Raw genomic sequence first — 21,500 nt, forward strand, 5'->3', positions numbered from 1 at the left:
AAAATTTATGAAAGCCCCAGTGAATCATTTGATTTATGGTATGTGAATCTTAATGTTCTGGTTGTAGAAATGTCAGCTGGCAGACAAAGTCTGTTTATCCAGCGTTCTTTCTTGAAACAGATTGCAATGAAGTATGGACAAATCTTTGAAATGTCTGACCAGCTTTTCTGTTTGGATTCTAATTCATTAGCTGGGCCTCAAATTGAGGACTACATTGAAAATAACTGCTCTCTTTCCGTTTTTATTCTTGCTGGTGGGAATGCTTCTCAAGCAGTGTTAAAGTGCTTTCTGGACTGTCAGCAGCCAGTCTTTGGTTGGTGTAACCACACAAGACATCCCAGGGTAGCTACACTGGGCTCATTATACATCTTTTGTCAAATATTACTGCTGAGACTCTGACAGCAAGAGTGAGAAACCCAGCTGTTCCTGCTTCTTAATATCTTTCAGGATGTTGGTCATTTTGTATTCTTACGTTACTTCCATTATCTGTGCGCTTTCTTACAGTTATTGACAAAAACTGATGGGGAACAAGCATCTAATTGAGGTTATACATGAATTGTGCTGTTAAACACATTGCAGCTCGTATCTTTTAATCTTGTCATTCACTGCCCTGGCTGGATTTTAACCAGGGAAAGTCATGGGTTGCCATTTACATGAATTACCAGAGGTAATCCATTGGTGTTGCTAGATCATACCTTGGGCATTAAGAGCATTAAGGTGGGTCTTTCCAGTAACCAGAAATTGTATGATTATTGAGGAGGCAAGAGCAGAAGGAAGAAATTATTGATGAATGTGAGCCCTGTAATGACCCTTACATAAATTACCATGTTGTTTATTATGCTACTGTTCTGTCTTTTTTTGATCTCCCTTTAAAAAAGCATTACATTTTTATCATAGAAACACCATGCTGGATTTATATCCCTGTTGTTCAGTTACTCATTGATTCTGTGTCTCTTTCTAAAATAAACGGCACAATCCTCTCTTCATACATATCTTGGGAAATCTACTGCCTTTGTATGCGGACACTATCTTAATTCTTCACAGAATTCTTGTTCATATGTCTGAGGATAAATCTTACTGCTTTTTGGCACATTTAGGTTCCACTAGTTCTCTGAAATAGAAGCTTTGTTTTACACTGTTATAGTGCAGCTACTTGAAGCATTTGCATGGATATGTTGCTCCACTGAAGCGGGCACTCCTTACATAGACAAGCCTTCAGGGTGTTGGTAGTTCCCCAAAATCATGAATTTCTGTAGGTTGAATGCAGGTCTTATCCAATAAATATGAACATGTCCAGCCTCAGTACAACTGTTCAAGAGTGCCTTCAGTACATCTGAGGGTCTTGCAGTCATGACATGGAGACATTTTGGAGCCGGAGACCATGTTTTCCCTTACTGCACAAGATTGAAATACTAATTCAGTGATGATGACCCCAAACACAGTACTTCTGTAGTTATTTCTCCATGTTGAATAAACTGAATTTCCTTAGAGCTAAATTTAAGACACAACACTAGCTACATGTGTGCACAGTATTGGGAACCCTACTAGGAATGAAAGGAATAGCTTTATAGTTTTACTGCTATAGAAGGGCACAAGAAAAATCTGAGTTTTCTTCGTTGCTGTGCTAAACACATTCTCTGTGATGTTGGGCAGTTCATTTAATCTCTTTACCTTAGTTCCTCATCTGTAAAATAATTCCATATCACAGGGGCGTTGTTAGACTAAATTGTGAATTTTGCTTGGGCAGTTCAGTGATGAGCATTATGAGCATCATTATTATTAGTAGTATCGTAGCACCAATAAACTCCCATTGTTGTAGGTGCTATAGAGAAAAGAAAAAAAGATGGTCCTGCCCATAAGGAAAAGTTCATAAATAAATTAGCAGATAGCTGTATATCATAGAATTATAGAATACTAGACCTGGAAGGGAATTTGAGAGGTCAAGTCCCATCCTGTGCCTTCATGGCAGAACCAAGCACCATCTAGTTCATCCCTGATAGATGTCTATTCAACCTGCCCTTAAATATCTCCAGGGATGGAGATTCCACAATCTCTGTAGGCAATTTATTCCAGTGTTAAACCACCCTGACAGGTAGGAAACTTTTTCTGATGTCCAACCTAAGCCTCCCTTGCTGCAGTTTAAGCCCATTGCTTCTTGTCCTATCCTCAGAGGCCAAGGAGAACAATTTTTCTCCCTCCTACTTGTGGCACCCTTTTAGATACTTGAAAATTGCTATCATGTCCCCTCTCAGTCTTCTCAGTATAACTTGGGAGGCCTTGTTGTATCCTCCACTTTGCGTTTTTGAGTTTTCTTGCATTTCAAAATGTCCTTGAATTGTATTTTAAACTAGAAGTTTTACCCGACATTGCTCAGGTCCTTCACTCTACGTTTTGTTTTTCTTCATTTCAATAATTGTTCTGGAGTGGGGATTGGGATCAGGGGGTTCAGTAGGCAGGGTGCCTAGGGGTGAGAGAACAACCCCAGCCGTCTCACCACAACAGTGTAGGGCCAGAAGAGAAGTGCCTGTCCCTGGCTGTTGCAGCTCTAGCAGGTACATCTGGGGGAGGGGTGCGTGCGTGCGCGCGCGCGCGCACACACACACACTCTCTCTCTCTTTCTCTCTCTCTCTCTCTCTCAAATATATAGTAGGTAGCTGTCCCTTTCTCCACCTTTGCCTCCTCCTGGCCCATTGGAATTATACCTGTCCCAGTCCCCATCTCTGGCCCCTTGCTGCCTCCCTGTGGTTACTCTGCAGTATAACTCCCTCCTGCCAGGCCTCTCCATTTCCATTAATTTCTCACACATCTCATTGTCCTGGTACAACCAAACCCTGACCTTGCTTTAAGTTAGGATAAGATGAAGCTGCATAGCATATTTGGTGTTCCTAGCTCTTACCATTTAGGAGGCGCTCTTGAACAAACGGACTCAGACGGACAGATGTGCATATTTCTAAAATATATAGTAAGGACACTACGGTAGGCAGGCTGCTAGAATTGTCACCGTTTAAGCACTGAGTTGATCAACCCTGCTCTGGGGGAGGGGGAGGGGAGGGTTACTTAACATAAAACTTAAAACACTGCTGGCAGCTACTCCTTCTTGGGTAAGGCTCTCTATCACTGCCAAAGCTGATTGAGCCGGACTCATGTCAGTAGTGGTGTACATTGTGGTTTTAGGTCATTCTTTGCAGCTTCTCCCCAAGTTTTGTTTCTGTTCATATGAAAGTAATGGTTGAAATTTGGGTCAAGCAATGTCTAGCCTAGCTTGATGCTATAGTTTTGCAATATCTGTGTGGCTAGCCTAAAACAGGAATTCCTAAAATAAACATGGACGTGGATTGCAGGAAATATTAAATCAGTTAATAAATACTGGTGAGACCAGGCAGGTGAGGTAATATCTTTTATTGGACCAACTTCTTTTGGCAACAGAGATAAATGTTGAGGCTTATCCAGAGCTTTTCTTCAGGTCTGGGAGATGTACTCCCTGCCATAGAGTGGAACAGGTCATTTAGCATAAGTATTTAACACGCCAAGGGACCTCCGTCCAGTAATAGGGAGGGGGTGATAAGTGGGTTACCCACTATTATAGTAAGCCATAAACCCAATGCCTCTGTTCAGTCCATGATTTTAGTGTCTAGCAAAATTACGATTCTTCTTCCAGTGCTTGCTTATATCTGTTCATTAGGTTTGTGTGCACTATTTGCACAGTTACCAGAAAGCTTTCCCCTGCCAGCACCCCTCGGGTCAACTGGGGAGTCCTCTGAGGTGGTGCCTCTATGCTGCTCAATATAGGACCCTACTGACCCAGCTCCTCCCCAGTTCCTTCTTGCCGCCAGTGATGGTCATTGGAACTGCAGTGGCTTGCTATTGCAAGGGCTCCGCATTTCTCCTATGCACAGTTGTAGTTTGTGGTCTGGCAGTGTTAATAGTTGTTAGCAGAGGTTGGAGGGTTCTCTCCACCCCAGCTTTCCTTTTCCTCTTGGGGCTGAGGGCATGCCTAGATCCCAGGGTTTAAAACCCTGGGAAGATCTTGCCATAAGCCCATGACCAGTGAGTGACCCCTCTCTGACTCTAGTCTGAAGTATTTGGGGGAAGTGCACCAAACCAACCAGTGCAAGATCTGTACAGACCAAAAAAAGGTGAGATTTTTTTCCCTAAAGCAGTTCCTAATGGAGGCAGCACTCCATTCCCAGTCAGCTTTGGCACAGCAGGATCTAGTGTCGAGGAAGGAGTCTGAGCATAGAGATGGTTGGCGCCAAATCTCTCCGGCACCACAGCTGACGGCGATGGCACAGCACTGCTTCCATTCCCAGCACCAGAGAAGCAGCACTGCGAGCTGGGCAGAAACCGATGTCCTGCACTGAAGACGGCCACCTCAGAGAGCACCACTGGATTGCATCCTGGGTAGGAGCATCTATCGCCATCAGCCCCATGTGACAACAGAGTTGACTTCTCCCCATGAGGGGGAGCTGCTGAGTCCAGTGCTTCTGGACTCTCTGGGCCAGGTGGCTGAGGACAGTGAGTTGCCATCTGCCCCAGACAACTTCGAGGCCATGAGGGACTTAATAGCTGCGGCTGCACCATGGTCCACAGTCAGAGAAGCCTTCAGACAGCATCATGTGACACCATCTCGAGGCAAACTCAAGATGCTGATGTGATCAGCTGCATCTCGGCAGCATCAGTCCCCGGCAAGGCACAAATCCTGCTCCTGGCACTGCTTGTCACAGCACTGCTCAATCTCTCTCTGACATTCCCAGTCGCGGCACCACTCTCCAGTGCAGCTCCCATCAGCACTTTGCCTTCCAGGTCTTCATCTTCAGGCTTGGAGGCGGCATCCTGGTACTCCAGGCATAGACAACACAAATCAGACTGTAGGCACCTGGGTGTGGATGCAGGGCCATAGCAAGCACAGTGGCAAATGCCTGTGCAGTGGCCTCCAGGCCCAAGGCACCCTTTTCAAGAGCTCCCACTTGGTGTTCTTGGAGCCCCATGCGCCCGCAGCATTGACAAGTTGCCCCCCTCCTCGGGGTTCAAGATGACACCGGTGCAGACCACTCTGCCACTCCCAGAGCCTGTTCTCACCACCAGCATAGACCCTGAGGCAGTTAGCAAGGAAGTAGAGGCTGTGCAGGATGTTCCAAGGGGCCTAAAGGGCCACAAGGACTCTGTATCTACTTCGGGCTCCTTCTCAGATGAAGCGGGTTCCAGGGACCACTGCCTTGGGGCCACCCCCTATAAATAACTTCTCCCACCAGGATCTGCTGCACAGGGTAGTGCACAACATACGCCCACTGGCTGAGGATGTAGTAAAGCCGAAGGATCTAATGATGGACATCCTGGCTCTGGAAGGTCCATCAAGGATGGCTCTTCATCTCATTGGAACTATACAGGCCAGCACAATGAGCCTCTTGCAGACCCCAACCTCCATTCCTCCAACCGCAAAGGAAGTATTCCGTCCCCACCAAGGGGCATGAATATCTGTTCACCCATGCGCAGCCCTGCTCATTCATGATGGCCATGGTAAAGGAGCATGAGAGACAGGGCAGCAGGGTTCTACTCTCAAGCGGTGGATCTTTTCAGCTGTAAGGTCTACTCGAGCAGGGCTTCAACTCAGAATTGCCAACCAACAGGAAATCCTGAGCAGATGCAACTTCAGTTCCTGGAACACCATGCTGTAGTTCAACGAGTTAGTGCCTGCAGGGTCGAGGGAGGAGTTGGGGGCAATTGTTGACGATGGCAAGGCAATGGTGTGGACCCCTTTACAGGCCTCACTGGATGCTGCAGACTTGGTGTTGTGTACCTTGTCCTCCAGGATTGACATGAGGCAATGCTCATGGCTGCAGGCCTTGGGGTTCCCACCTAAGGTACAGCATACACTGCAGGACCTGCCATTTGTTGGGTTAGGCATGCTCATGGAGCAATCTGTGTCACTGAAGATCTCGTGGATCACCTCCTGCACCTGCTACAAATTGGCCAACATGAGCCCTGACACTTAGTACACATTCCATAAGGTCACAGCTTTCCTTGCTCAGGTGCTAGTTCAAGAAATCTGCAGGTTGGTGACGTGGTTCTTGGTGTACATCTTCGCTCCTCATTGCAGTATTACCCAGCAGCCTTCAGCAGAACAGTGCTCCAGGCTGTCGTTCCGTAACTCCGACCCCACCGCTGGGGGAGGGTTTGGGAGTCACCTAACTGGAATCGGTACGAACAAGAACTTGAAGAAGATAGTGACCGTCTCGTAATTGATCTTTGAGATGTGTGGCCCATATCCATTCTAGACTCCCCACCTTCCTTCTGAGGGAGGAGCCGGCAAGAAGGATCTGAGGAGGTGCCCCATCTGCAGGATCATATATTGAGCACTAGGGTGGTGCCACTCCAGAGAGCTTCACCGCCAACCCAGTGGGTGCAGGTAGGGGAAAAACTTACCCACAACTGTACATGTGGCACATGCACGCCTGACTAAAATGGATCTGAGCAACAATTACAAGAAAGTGAGGAGCTGTTTTATTTAAGCTGCCAAGCTCATCTCTTGGAGGCGTTGAGGAGGTGGCTGTTTAGGGTGAGGATTGAGAAGTAATCGCTTTGTCAAAAGCCTTCGCCCACAGATGATGTGATGTTTGTCTTCTATTAATTTTTTTGTACAAGTACATCGAAAGTGTAGTAGCAGTAAGTCTGACTACAAGTTTTGCTTGGCTGTTTTGGCAGGCTTCCAGTGCCGAGTGCAGTTGGTGAGTCCCAGTATGTGGGGAGCGTGCTTCTGATGAGTTAGAAGAGCATGGGAGGTGGAGTGCTTTGAAGACCCAAAGACTCCCAGCCTCTCTGTCCTCCTCAATGGAAGCTCATGAAATACCATCAAAAATGGGACCTGTAAGCTTAAAATTCCTAACGTGACTAGTCATGGACTGAATAGACACACTGGATTTATTACAGCAATCTAGAACCCGCTTAACTGAGCTCCCCACAGCTCTCTTTTTCCCTCCTGTGACTGGGAGTTAACGTTAACGCGCCACTTCTCCTTGAATGGTGACTTGAACTATGTTAACTATCTATGCTAAACAGTTTGATCCTCCTTATATTTAGCAATAACAATTTAATTATGACTCTCTACTAGAAGCATGACATTGGCGGAGCTGTGCCTCTGTAGGTTATCTGGCGAAAACGCTGTATGCCAACGGAAGGTAACTCTTGCATCGGCATAATAAATCCCCCTCCTCGAGAGGCGGTAGTTACATCAGCATGATAGTGCCGTCCATATCGGTGCTTAGGTCAGTGTGATTTGCATTGTATAATTTATTCATACCCCTCACTGATGTAAATTATTCTGAAGTAGGAATGTAAAGTAGACTTTCCTGAATATATTTCCCAGACCTGAAGAAAAAGCTCCATGTAAGCTTGAAAGCTTGTTTCACCTGCAGACGCTGGCTGGTCCAATAAAAGATATTACCTCACTCATCTTGTCTCCCTATTATCCTGGGACCACCCTAGCTACATCACTGCATACGTTACAAATGGGAATGGTTTGAATTTACAAGTTATGTTTGTTTGAATTTGCATTATATATGTTGTCAGCATTATGCCTCTCGTTTAAGCTATTGGTAATTAATTTGTCATTTACTCTTATTAGCAGCTGTGGAGGATGGTCATTAAGAGAAGGAATCACATGCATTACTTTGTGCTGAGTGGTAGTGTTCTGTCAGAAAAAATTAATTGGGGAACAATTGTGGAGCCATCTGCGGTCTTCATAGTCCCATAGTGTCTGTTCCCTTTCCATGTACATGTCTGAGCAACCAGGCTTTGAAAAAAATAATAAAGAAACTGCCAGAATGTCTGTGACTCTGATGTTGCTTTTGTCTTGTGCATTCATTGCTCGGTGGTGCTGTACGGTTCCACAGTGCCAGTGGTACTTAAGGCAAGAATGAGACCGGCTTTGTTATGTGTGAGTTTGGTGTTACAGAAATGATTGAGGCCCAATTTGCTAACGGGAGCATGTAGACTTTTAATGACCATACTAGGCTTTTAAACGGCTCTTCATATTTTCTCTCTCCTTTTTGCAGTTTGCACATATTTGCTTTGATTTTTCGGCGGCTCTCCCATTTTATGTGAAAATGAAACTAGCACTGGGTCCCTGATAAGACTACTGCCTCTTTCTTGGGACTGTTGTGCTGTAGCAGTACTGGTTTGCTGTGGCATGGGGGTTGTAACAAAGCATGAGAAGGGGAGCACAATCGTCATTAGGGAAAGCACAGCTCCTGGGGAACAGTTAATATGAACCATATTTTATAGCACGGCCGAGACTAGAAACAAATCTTAAGAATTAGTTGTGGATGGGTTCAGTCACAGAGATGCCCTTCAGATGGTCACTTAATGTGCTGAAAATATCACTGATCCCGCCTCTCTGCCCCAGCACCCTGGCCTGCTAGGCCAGAACCTATGGCCTCCCATAGCAATGGCACAGAGTTGGGGTCGCAACCCAGAGCAAGGCAGCAGAGACCCGAAAGCAGCTCAGCTCTGGGAAGGCTCAGTGAGAAGGACTAAACACAGTATCCAGGTGCAAAGCCTCGATGGGACCAGTACCCCATAAATCTGTATGTATTTGCATAAAAGTTGTCTACAGAACAAGCTCATAAATCGTTTGCCCTCTTTATCAATGAAAGAGAGAGGTGCACATTGTCATCTCCCCCCATCCAGTCCCTGCTCACCCTCACACTTCTGGAAACTATTATTTATACTGGGCTTAATAATAAACAAAAGTGGTATTAAATATAAAAAGTAGGATTTAAATGGCTGCAAGTCATAGTAGACAGATCAGATTAAATTACTAAGCAAAATAAAACACACCAGCTAAGCTTACTGCTCTAAGAAATGTGCTATGTGCAATTTCTTATCCTGACAGTAGTTCCAATTATCTTCTCTCACAAGCTGGGTAGCTTCCCAACTTGGGCCTGATTCTTGTTCATGGTTAGTTCCAGGTGGTTGCAGCAGACATCCTCAATGATAAACCAGGGGTGTCCTGAAATCTGGGTGCTTCATTGTTCTGTATGGGCGGGAAATAGGCCTTTCTCAGCATGCACACATGAAGTCAATATTCTTAATTTCAGATGCAGAAATGGTACATGCATACAAATAGAACACACGCATTCAGGGGATTGCAAGCTTTCCACAGAATACTTTGCATATTTTGCATAAAGCATATTCAAGTTAGATGTATTCATATTCCTAAGCATATTTCCATAAAGAGTATGAAGTCTACTGTCACACCTAGTTACTGTCTATTTTAAATTGTCTTTGGACAGTTTGGGTCTGTCAGTCAGTAAGTCAAACTGAAACAAGTGTGAGCAAAGACAGAAAGAGACAGCTTCAGATTAGAGGCAAAGAGAGGGGGCTGTGTCTTCTTTTACTGCATGTGCACATTAGACCAGCTCTTACCTTCATACGCTCTGTTGTCTAATGGCAAGCTGCCTTTGAGTCTGGGCTGCAGAGATACAAATGGTAGCAGCTGCTGCTGATTCTCTTTTCAAGTGCACAGGCACTGGTTCTTTTGTGCCTAGGCCTGAAGTTATGTGGTCCACGGGGCTGGTCCATTAACCCAGTTTTCGTTTCTGATGAGGTGGGTTGCTTTCTGTGAACAGTCCACTTTTTTAGCAATTAAAAGCTTTTAAACTGTACTGTTGATGGCCTGTATATTGAATAAATCCTCTGCGGTTCAAGTACCATTCATCTGCTGTGTATCGTAAGGTAGGTTCTCTGCTTTTAGCTCACTTAATGTGGGCTTCTCAGAAAACATCAATTAAAATGACTAAATTGAGACATTTGTTCTCCCTGCTTATAGAGTCACTACAAGAGCTGCATCTATTTCTAGTTACACTGCAAGAGATCACCCTCACCCTCTTGTGTTTAATAGCTTCTGTATGTGCCGAGGTTACTGAGACAGAGCTCCATGGGTGACTGTATGTACAGGCATTTCTCTTCGGGATGGTAGCAAGGAAAGGAGCAATGGGGGCAGCTTCTTCCTCTAGCCAGATTCCAAATACCTACAGATGTCAGGAGTCACTTGTCTTATATATTCCTCCCGTTGCACAGATGTATGGAAAAGAGAAGCACCTTTTAAAATCTAGCTTTCCCCTCTGCTCTAAGCACAAAACAATACCGGTCCTTACTTAAAATAAAAATTATGGTTACTACAAAAATATCTTCTATAGAAAGTCAACCTATTAAAGGAAAATACTGAACAAATAACACTATTTCACTAAACTTCTTGGAGCGTAAACCAGAGGCCCCAGATTCTAAACCTGATTGTGCTACTGGCTTACGATAGGACCTGTTTCTTTCCCCACCTATAAAATGGTGACTCAGGCATGATGGCAGCCCCATAGCTAGCACCGTACTGTAGACAGGATTTTTTTTTTCCGCTGTAATTACCTCTTCAGCACCTACGCTGGGGCTTAGGCCAGCATAGTGTGAACTGTTTGCATCCCTGAGCTCTGTAACTGTCAGTCCAACTTTTAAGTGTAGACTAGACCTAATTTATATTTATCTGTCAGCGTATGCTTAGCTACTGATTGCTCATGAAGTGCCCTCAGGCCCTCTAGGAAAAGTGATGGAGAAGCACTAATCTTTTTCCCCTCTGGGTATTTTTGTAAAGCACGTTAACTCTGCACGTTAACTCTGCACGTTAACTAGGCTAGTGAGTGGGCTGCATGAGTGACCCTCTTCGTCTCAGTGGATTGCAAGATTGTCATAACCAGAACCATCTCTTGGGATAGGGTCATTTTGCTCACTGCGCTTGCATGCCTGGAATTTGCGGGGGCTGCTGAGGGAACCGCAGCAGCACTTTGGCTATAGAGGGAGGGCACGCTCCTCACGTCACAGGACCTTGTTTTACGTGCGTGTCACTTTAGTAATCCCAGCAGGGAAAAAAACGTGGATAGAAACCGGCAGAATCGGACACCTCTGTGTGGGGTAATGGTAAACAAAATGTCTCATGGGGGGCACACAGAGCCCGGATGGGCCACAGGTTGCCCAGCACTGATACAGCTCGTTCTACAAAATAAAAGATGTGCACCGCTTTCCAGTTTTGGTAAGATGGGAATCTTTGCACCGGTTCATTTTTTTCTCCTTATAGCTAGAGAATTCTGTTCCATCCAGTTTCTGCTTCCACAAAGTTGCACCCTTCTACGTCCAGTCCTTGCGCTGACTTTTGTTTCCTTGTTTCACTAGGGTTGAGTACTGAAGGCATCTATCGTGTGAGTGGAAACAAGTCTGAGATGGAAAGTCTTCAGAGACAGTTTGATCAAGGTAATATCTGGTCCTATTGCTCTAGTTGGGCAAAGGGCTTAAACTATTACTGGCATTTGAACTGAAAGATGAGAGATTTGAGTGTGAACACAAATTTAATTCAGATAAGTTAAGTGGACCCAGCTTTCTTTAATATTTGTTCATTGACTGATTGAGAATGTGTTCTATTTATCAAAACCCAAGCAGTCAGATTGATAATCAACCAAATTATCAGCGAGTACAGCTGTATCAGTTGTGCTATGTTGATTCTCTAATATTCCCAGAATATTTAAGCTGTTGGCTCTCTTGTAATAATCAGGGCTCTGTGTGTGCTGCACTTTCACAGCTGTAGATTTACCGCTCAAGCTACCTCTAGTGTACAAGGGATGGTAGTATTCCAGGATACAAGAGTTACAAGGGTTAGAGACGATTTGTGTTTGCCAGAAGCTGGGAACGGGCGACGGGATGGATCACTTGATGATTCCCTGTCCTGTTCATTCCCTCTGGGGCACCTGGCATTGGCCGCTTTCAAAAGACAGGACAGTGGACTAGATGGACTTTTGTTCTGATCCAGTATGACCATTCTTATGTTATATTTCATTTTTAAAAGAGGTTTCTAGATCTTGTGGGTGTGAAAATAACTTTTGAAAGTGTGAAACAAGTGTAAATCAGTGCAAGGTTTTATTTTTTGACCTTGCAAATTGCCCTCTGGCCTTGTCTAATCTACATGCAAAAGGTACTTTAAATCGTGCCAGCTAACATGATTTGAAATACTATTTTGTACTTAGTGCAGAAATACTTTTAATGCTGCTCACACCCTAGAGTTAATTAGGTAACAGGTAACTTGGTTTTAAAGCTATATTTAGGGTGTGTGGTAAGTGATTTCTAACTATGATAATTAATTTAGTTTTAAAAACACTTTTTTACAGGGCACAATCTGAAACTGGAAATAACCAGTCTGTTTTAATTCACACCCTCATTTATTTTGACATGAGTCTGTCTCTGAACACTCAAAAGTAATCAAAATAGAACATTCTGAATCTGAAATAAGTGTGTCCAAATGCAAATTTACACCAAAACAGATGAGTGTGTGAGTTAAAATAGACTGATATCTTGAATCTAGGTTGTGTAAACAATCTATAAACTAGACAAGATTTCAGAGATGTGAGCTGCACCATTATCTTAAGAGAGAATTCTGAAACACAAAACAAAATAATTTTTAACTCTGATTTTTCTGCTGAGGCCGCGTATTTTAACAGAAACATCCAGCTCTTGTGCTTAGCCCGCAATCCTAAACTGCCTCCTATGTCTTCTCATATGCCAGAAGCCCCACCTGTTGTTTATCCAATTCCCATTGCCAGTCCCAGACACCTATTTTAATCCAGTTTTGTATTGTCAAGGCACAAATGTTCAGCACCTTCAAAACTTAAAACTGTTGGTGAAACATAAAATAAATTTAAAATCAAACCAAATGCCATGGCAACAAGCAAACTGTGTTATTTGTGTTAATATTTAACAAAACTTCCTTTTTAAATGTAGATGGGGATGCCAGAGTACCACACAGACTTTTGGTCTTTGAAAATAACCATACTGAATCATGGTATTGTGCACAGAATGTGTAAAGTAACCTGTTACTTACTAGCTAAAGCGTGGCTTCTTAAAGGAGTCATACAGTTTAAGAACTGGACAGGTTAGAAAGTGAATTAAATTAGTTTCATGAACCCTTAACCGCTGGACAATTTTTGTACTGTTACAATTAAGCTTGCTCTTTTTTTTTTTTTAATTTCTCTTTGTTACTATTTGGAAAGCCCAACAGCTGGAAAACTAACTGCAGGGGAAAGAGTAAAGCCGAATAGAAGCAATGTGCTGTCAAATGCACAAAGTGAGCAAAGTAAAAACAGACTGAGAAATAACTTTACTCTTTCAATTACAGTAATCATAGGTATTACTTGAAACAATTGAAGAGAAAAGGTTGTCAGACAGTAATAGGAGTGTTAAGGTCGCTATGTCCCTTCAAACAGAGCAAGTCTTTTCTGATGACACAAGTGAGGCAAAAACGTGTTAGAACATGTTTGGGTGACAACCAAATTTAGCTGCAGTTATTTTTGTAGCGTAGGCAGAACTGATATTTGTGACCTTGCAATTCCTGCTTTAGTTTTTAAATGCCTGGCATTACAATATGTCTTGTTTCCATGCCCTAATACTGAAAAATAGGATTTTCTGGCCCTTGGATCAAAAGCTTGTACATTTGGCAGTTTTTCAGTGCGTCGTTGTAGCTCCTGGCCTCTGTAGACCATCTTGTCTGACACTTTTCCTTTACCCTTATTAAAGTCTCTTCCTTTCCTTCCACACTGTTCTGTGAGTGGATGGGTTGTCCGTAATTATTGTAATTAGGTGAGGTTTTGTCACTCTGTGTAGGAGTTCTTGTTTGACAGGTTCCTTCAATAAAGTGCAGGTAAATGAAATGACTAATTCCTACTAGGGATGTCAATGTGTAGATGACTACACAATTAACCAATAAAATCTGGGGTTATCCTTTAATCCTGTGAACTACACACATTCCCCCCACCCTGCTGCCTCTGTATCAGAGGCAGCAAGGGGGGAGGTAGGAGCTGGCTCCGCCTGCCCTCCCCCCGTGCTGCTGCCTATAATAGGCAGTAGTGTGGAGGGAGAGGGGGGGCAGGTAGGAGCCGACACACCTGGGGTGCCAGCTTTTGAGCAGGGTCTGTGTGTGCTGGCTCTGCAGACCCGCCTGCCCCACCCTTTGCTGCCTCTTAGAGAGGCAGTGGGGGCGGGAGGAGATGGGCAGGGGAGGCTGCTGCAAAGCAGCCCCTGTCCATGTGGAGCTCAGACTCCCTGTAGATGGGCTGCTGTCACCCTGTGCTGCTGCCTCTGTATCACAGGCAGCAGCGCGGGGCACAGGAGCATAGCGAGGGTGTTGTGCCCCAAACCTGGCGCACGGCTGAGCCCAACCCTGGAAGGAGCGGGGAGGGGAGTTTGTACCACGTCTTCTCCCGTCTCCTCCAGTTTGAGGCTGGGACCCCACATGCACTAACCCGCTGGCGGAGATAGAGGAGGGTGGAGTGGAAAGGCAGGGAGGAGGCTCCAGCAAGCAGTGGCGGGAGGAGGAGGAGCAGGCGAACCGAGGGAGCAGAGGGGGACTTAATTGGCAGCCCTCTAGCTTGGTGCCTGGGGGCAACTGTCCTCTCCGCAGATCCCCCTCGCTATGCCAATGGCAGGGCAGCAGCTCCCCTCATGGACCGCCTCCCACCTGCCATCCTGCACTCTGTATCAGAGGCAGCAGTATGAGGTTGCAGGGGGCTCCTTGGGGCGTGGGGTCAGGAGGGCACTGGCTTCTGGCCCCACCTCCAGGGACAATTGAATAGTCATATAACTGCTAAAAGTTGATATAATTACATAACTATTCAGTCACACACTATCTACCATCCCTAATTCCTACTGTGTCTGAGTGTTTAAATTTCCAGTGTTTTTGTAAGTCCTAATGTTTTTGTTTCCCCAGAGTCCTTGTTGGCCATTGGGTTCTTATTTATTTCCTGACTGGGAACATTGTCTTAAAAACAAGTTTGGGACTTGAAACGTGATACAGTGACTTAAAACTGAATCAGCGTTGCTCTAGTCAGGGATTCAAACTAGGGGCGTAAAATCCTGTTTAATTTGTTAGCCGCCTAAGTGTTAAGTTTAACGGGTTAATTGATTAAACGGGGGCGTTCCAGCCCACTGGGCTGGAGCAGCTGCGGCAGGCAGGGGCTGCTCCATCCTGGCTGCTTCAGACCATGCCCTGGGCTGCCGTCTGAGTTGGCAGCCTCGTGGGAGGGAAGACTTGGCGGTGGAGGGGGGCCCCCTCCTCCTACTCTTTCCACTCTGCAACCCTCCCCCCCACAAGGCTGCCGACTCCAGCCTGCCAAGGGTGATGCTTACCAGGTAACCAGTCACCCGTTCACATCCCTCATTCAAACGAGCTCGACGGTGATGTTTGCTGTGGGGTGACATGATAACGCAAAATACTTATTCTACAATTTCACATCATTTGTAACATTTTGAAAGTGCTTACAGACATGAACTGCAGTGATGTCACATCTGAGTTTCTTCAGTGGCTGCTTTGTGGGAGGGCTCTGTAAGAAGGTAGATAAATGAGCAGAAAAGTAGTCAGGATGCCCTTATCCTTTTTCTTGACCTGCCATATTAATTGCCCCTTTGGAGCTTCTGTTTAGCTATTAGTCAGAATCTTACAGGATTGAGAGAGTTTGATGTAAGAGCGGGGGGTATTACACTGCGTTCTGTGCAAGACACACAGCCCTCTACATTCTGCACTTTCTCTCTCATTTGTATCCTGCAGAGAGATTTCTGTCTCCTCTCTCTCTCTCAGGGTCTCATGCGTACCATTTGCTTCGCTGCAGCAGCTGCATGTCTTGTGTTGGTGAGATTTAACTGCTAAATGCTTCCATTGTAGATCACAATCTAGATCTGGCAGAGAAGGACTTCACAGTGAACACTGTGGCTGGTGCCATGAAAAGCTTCTTCTCCGAATTGCCCGATCCCCTGGTACCATACAATATGCAGATTGAGCTGGTGGAGGCCCACAGTGAGTATGCACAAGGCAATGGGTGACACCATTGTTTCACAGTATAATAAAGAATCTAAATTCTTCTGTCCATCTGGCATGATAGGAAATGACTTTCCCCTGTCTGAAATACATCAACTTTGTGGCAGGGCACGTTGTGCCGCTAGCGTGTCAGCTTTAATTGCAAATTTCCTAGCTTTAATTGACTTAGTCCGTATTGTGTGTTGTCATCATGACAACAGTAATAACGGTCTCCGCTTGTAGAGCTTAGAGCGAGAGCTGAATTAAGAGTTGTTGTGGTGCTTTCCTGATCAGACCCTTCTATCCTCTGCCCAGAACATCCTGTTCTTTCGGACATAGATTGTTAGACACACATGCAGGACTTGGGCACATATGGGAACTTTCTTTGTGGCCTGTAATGGGTCCTGAAGCCAGTGTTGAGCAGGTATAAATCCAAAATTGCAGCCAGTTCCCTGGATCTTGATGGAGAGAATCCTTACTCTCTTGGCTCGCTGAACTGCATGGAGCTCAGCTCCTGCACATGTTTTTCCTTCCTTGTTTTGTATCTTTTTCCTAGCTGCTTGGAGGTGGCGGCTTTAACCCATTGGCTTTCGCCTGCCAGAAAGGCAGCTGCTACCTTTTAGGCCAGGCAAAGCTTTGTCTGGCTGCTTGTTCAACACATGATCTCCACGATAGCAGGCAAGCCATCGTGAATGTTTCAATGCTGAACTACTTGGGTTTCCAGACACCAGAGGACAGTCCAGTGGGCTGAAAGGTCAACGGCTCGATGTCTGGCTGGTGGTCGGTTTCAAGTGGGGTGCCCCAAGAGTCGGTTAAGGGTTTTAATAATGACCTGGTTGAGAGGATGAATTGCACCCTCAGCAGATCTGCAGATGGCAGTAAGCTAGAGGGAGAGGTAAGTATGTTGGAGGGCAGGGTTACGGTCCAGCATGACCTAAACAAATGTAGAGGACTGGGCCAAAAGAAATTTAATGAGGTTCAACAAGGTCAAGTGCAGAGTCCCAAGCACTGCTACAGGCTGGGGACTGACTGGCTAAGCAGCTGTTAGGCAGAAAAGGACCTGGGGATTACAGTGGATGAGAACCTGGAGATGAGTCAACAGTGTGCCCTTGTAGCCAAGAAGGCTAATGGCATATTGAGGTGCATTAGGAGGAGCATTGCCAGCAGATCTAGTGAAGTGACTATTCCCCTTTATTCGGCACTGGTGAGGCCACATCAGGAGTATTGCGTCCAGTTCTAGGCCCCCCACTACAGAAAGGATGTGGATGCATTGGAGAGGGTCCAGCGGAGGGCAATAGAAATGATGAGAGGGCTGGAGTAGGATGGAGAAGAGGCTGTTCTCAGTAGTGACAGAACAAGGAGCAGTGGTCTCAAGTTACAGTGAGGGGGGGAGGTCTAGGTTGGAAAAACGATTTCCCTAGGAAGGTGGGGAAGCACTGGGATGGGTTCTCTAGGCAGGGGGTGGAATCTCCATCCCTAGAAGTTTTTAAGCCCTGGCTTGACAAAGCCCTGGCTGAAATGGTTTAGTTGGGATTGGTCCTGCTTTGGGCAAAGGGCTGTTCTCAGTGACTCCTGAGGTCTCTTCCAGCCCTTGGATTCTATGAAAGTTTCCGTGACGGGGTTAATGTCATGGAAGAGAACTCCATCTCCAGTGGTTTGAAGGCATCTATTGTTAGCAGTGAACATCGGCCTGAGGAAAGGATTAAATGGACATCATCTCTCTCCCCTCCCCTCCCCCCAGGAGTAATCTCCTTCAGTACACTTCCCCTCTCCCTCTCCCCCCCTCCCGCATATGTTAGATAAAGTTGAGAGAGGCTTTTAACATGACCAGTGGCTTTAGAGAGGCCTTTGGAATAATGCGTATTAGTTAAGCTAGGAAAGCCATAGAGTCCGCTGGACAATGGATCTCTCCTTGCACTTATCTTTAGAACGAAAGCTCATGATACCATCTACATGTTTTGTTAGTCTAGAAAGTGCTACCAGACCATTTGTTAGGTTTGGCACCATCTAGAGGTGGAGAAGATGAAGGCATGCTGAAAATTCCATGGAGGGGCAGGGGATTGCTGACACAGCATCTTTTGTTTCCTTTTTTCTGACTTGAGAAATCTTGGCAAGAAAAGTCAAGTAATTCTAGTGCAGCACCCTTGCTGAAACATGCACATCATCCCAGCTGATATTGCTGTGAAGGCAGCATATAATAGCAAGAGCATCGGGGGGGGGGGGGGATTTTGTTTCCCTTAAGTGTCCTCCTTATTGCTTAAGTGTGGTAGAGACATGGCCCTGTGAATTTTAACTTGCACACTTACCCAAGACAAAATTGCAAGCAGCATTTTTTCTGTACAATTCAGTTGAGGGAAAAACACAAGTAAAATATTAAGGTTGAGAATTTAAATGAATAGCACAGATTCTCAGTGACATTAACTCAGTTCTCTTGTTCCTATTTCTCTATTTGAATTAATATATCCATATCCAAGCACCTGCTATTATTAAGGGTTTGTCTGTCTTTGTTAGGAAAAGGGAACTTTTGTTATCTCGTGCTGTGGAATAATTTTTAAAAGCAGTAGGATTCTTTTGTCCCAGAATCTCAGTACACAGCCAGCCGTGGTTGGAATGGTAATTATGTAACCAGAACAGTGTTTGACTTGCCTCATTGGCTTCAAGGAAGGTGCCAGGTACATCCAAAAGTTACTTTTCTTGGATATTTAAAAGCAGACTGTTGTCTCCTTTTGAGGAAAACTATTAAACACTTGTCTGTGTGAAATATGATAAACGTTTAGGTACTAGGCTGGCTTGATGAGGGAGCCCGGGGAAAACCATTGTCAGCTGACAATCCAGAATAGTAAGTTTGTATTTTCGTTCCATTTAATTCTTTCTGGGTCTTTTAGTGAAGGCCAATTGGTTTGGAGAGAATCCTCCAATCACCAAGAGCTTGTGCATATGCAGAGTAGCGTTACAGATGTGATTCTAAAGCAATTTAGTTTAATTTAGTTTAATTGATGCAAACGGTGTAGACGTTCTTCTTTCAGTTTGCAAACCTTTGCTTCAATTTTCTAAGCCCTCTGAAGGACCAGTTCTTTCCATTTGCCAGCTATGGTTTTCAATCAGCCTGTCTTCTCAGCAGTGGCTCTCAGTCCCACAAAGGTTAGCTGGGTTGGAATTTCATGCTAGAGATCAGGGACGGTTACTGGCAATGAGGAGCATGACTTGCTCATGTCTAGAGTCCTGCATGTCTCCTTGCCACAGGGCATGCTACATATACTGGTGCCCCTAGCTCTCCCTTAAAGCCAGCCAGTTCCCAGGTAAGCTATCCACCAGGGAACTAACCAGCTTCCGAAGAGTTGGATCACATCATCTGACTACTTGATAGGTGCCTCTGCCCTTCCGCACCAGAGCAGCGTCTTCTGAGACAGGTGGAATAGACCGATGATTTGGAGCAGCAATGGGTGACTGCTTGTATCAGAAACCTCAGGTTGATTGTAGAGGAGGAGGTTGTACCTGGAGTGGGATAAAGTTGGATCATCTTCGTGCAAATCCTCTCTTCCTCTTGATGGTGTTACATCACAGCAAGGGGTGTATCAGGGGAGGGAGGTTCGAGCCATTCCCTTATTCTGGAGAGCTTGATGTGCATTATGGCTGGTAGAATATGGGGGAGGTGCTCATTTCCACCCTGTCCTGGCTGGACAGCGAAGGTGCTGGAGTCATGATGCTCAGGAGCAGGGTAGAGAAGAATGTAGACCCGGTGCTGCTTTATAATTTTACCCAACTGAAGTAGTTTATAAAGCCATATTGATACCTTCAAAAGATGGTGGTCATTGCCTGTATTGTCAGTGTCCAGGTCAATGGGGGCAACCTGCAGCCCACTGACGCGCCACCTGCAGACCTCCTGTCTGTCCCCCCATCTCTCGCGCACTGGGGCACCGAAGCCCTGCGCTTCCTATGTCTCCCTCATGCCTCCCAGCACTTTTGAAGCACACATCACTTTATTTGTGGCCTTCCAGCTCTGGAAGGCAGTGGGAGAAGCAGGGATAGAGTGCAAAAATCGTGATTCATGTGCTCTGAAAGTGCTGGATGGAGGGAGAGGTGCAAGTAAGTGCGGGGCTCTGGTGCGTAGAGAACTGGGGGGTAAATGGGGAGGGGGTGGTGGGGTCTCAGGTGGAACCCCTGTGGGCTGCTGCTGCCCACTAAGGTGAAGGAGGACCATTCACGCAGCCCACTCACTATTCTTGGCTGCCCATTTGGTCCCAGCTCATTCCGGCTTTCAGCCTCCCTGCCATGTCTAAATTAGCCACTCGGGAACTGTTCTTGCTGTCCCTATCACTGTGGCCTGCTGTGCAGGAGAAGATGTGCATGTTTGTAACAAGGATTCCAGAAAGGCCAGCCTGATCTCACGCTTTCATCCCTGTTTGGCCAGTGTTGGGATGCTGGGTATGACCAGCGCTTGTCTCTTATAGTGTCCTAGCACGCTTACCTGGAGCTGCTTGGCTCCTTAACTCAGTTACATTTTCTTAAAAGGAAAACGTACATGCTGTATTTAAATATTTTTAAATGGGAATTCCATCAAGTGGGGTTTTTTCCACCTCTGTAAACTCTCATCATTGGCTATGTTTTAACAAAAAGGGCTTTAGTCAGTGTGGCCCCTGACAAAGGGGAACTGCTAGCAACGTCCCCCTGTGAATGTGGCGAGGGTTGGGACTGGAACAGTGCGGGGGAAAGAGCCCCGTTCACCTGCCTGGCGATTGTCTCTTTTCTGTGTGGTTTGACGAGAAGCAGTCCCAGTTTCCCAGCAGAATCAAACCCTCATGTCACTTTAAGTGATGATAAGAGGAAGCTGTATGCCTAATTTGGTGGTCCTAGCTCTCACCGTTTAGGAGGAGTTCTTCGACAGACAGACAAACTCTCAGATTACCTGAAGGTATATACACAGCTCTGTTTGACTGCTTTTCTAGGCCATGCACTGGACAGAAAGGTAAGGTACAGACGAGGTAACTGTATTCCCCAGCGGCAATACGGCAGTATATCAAGTATGATGTAGGGAAGTCTTATTAATTGAGCTATGAATCTGCTCCCTGGAGGTCATCGCAACCAAGTAGGATACTTCTCCGTGTGCAGTGATATTTGCATTTAAAGGGTGAATCTGTCCTACCCCGTGTGTGGCACAACAGTTAAATGCGTGTGGCTGTAGGGTTAGTTGCTGATGGTAAATTTTTGGATGACACTTGTCTGAGCAGATTCTCTGAGATGCTTGGCTTCTCTTTAGAGAAGACCCAGTGGGATTCACATCCATATGCTTGAGCAGGTTCTCTTTGCTGCTGGAGGCCTGTGAGTAGTGTTTAATCAGCTCGTCAAAGGCTCATGAGCATTTTACTTCCTCAGAAATTCCTGGTTCTCATCGCTTTTTTTTCTTTTGACAGAAATTAATGACAGAGAGCAGAAGCTACATGCGCTCAAAGAGGTGCTGAAGAAATTTCCCAAGGAGAACTATGAGGTCTTCAAATATGTCATCTCTCATTTGAACAAGTGTGTACTAGATCTATACCTTTTTTATGACTGCGGATGGCAGTTAGATACATAGATGGTCACCTTTATCCCATGAGCAGCTTCTTAACATAAGCTGTGTACAAAGCAC

The 21,500-nt window shown here is 45.5% G+C and overlaps 1 protein-coding gene across 2 annotated transcripts in view; it reads left to right on the plus strand.

Annotated features, from left to right (window-relative positions):
• The window catches only part of ARHGAP35 (Rho GTPase activating protein 35), a 121,414-nt gene that overhangs the window by 96,986 nt on the left and 2,928 nt on the right, over positions 1-21,500 (plus strand). For both annotated transcript variants that reach the window (XM_075915359.2, XM_075915358.2), the window contains 3 exons: positions 11,215-11,292; positions 15,743-15,874; positions 21,286-21,391. In XM_075915359.2, coding sequence (XP_075771474.2) covers positions 11,215-11,292; positions 15,743-15,874; positions 21,286-21,391 — 316 coding nt within the window. The remainder of the gene's footprint in view (positions 1-11,214; positions 11,293-15,742; positions 15,875-21,285; positions 21,392-21,500) is intronic.

The sequence above is a fragment of the Pelodiscus sinensis genome, chromosome 18 (assembly GCF_052426305.1).
Source record: "Pelodiscus sinensis isolate ZL-2025 chromosome 18, ASM5242630v1, whole genome shotgun sequence".
Classification (NCBI taxonomy): Eukaryota; Metazoa; Chordata; order Testudines; family Trionychidae; genus Pelodiscus; species Pelodiscus sinensis.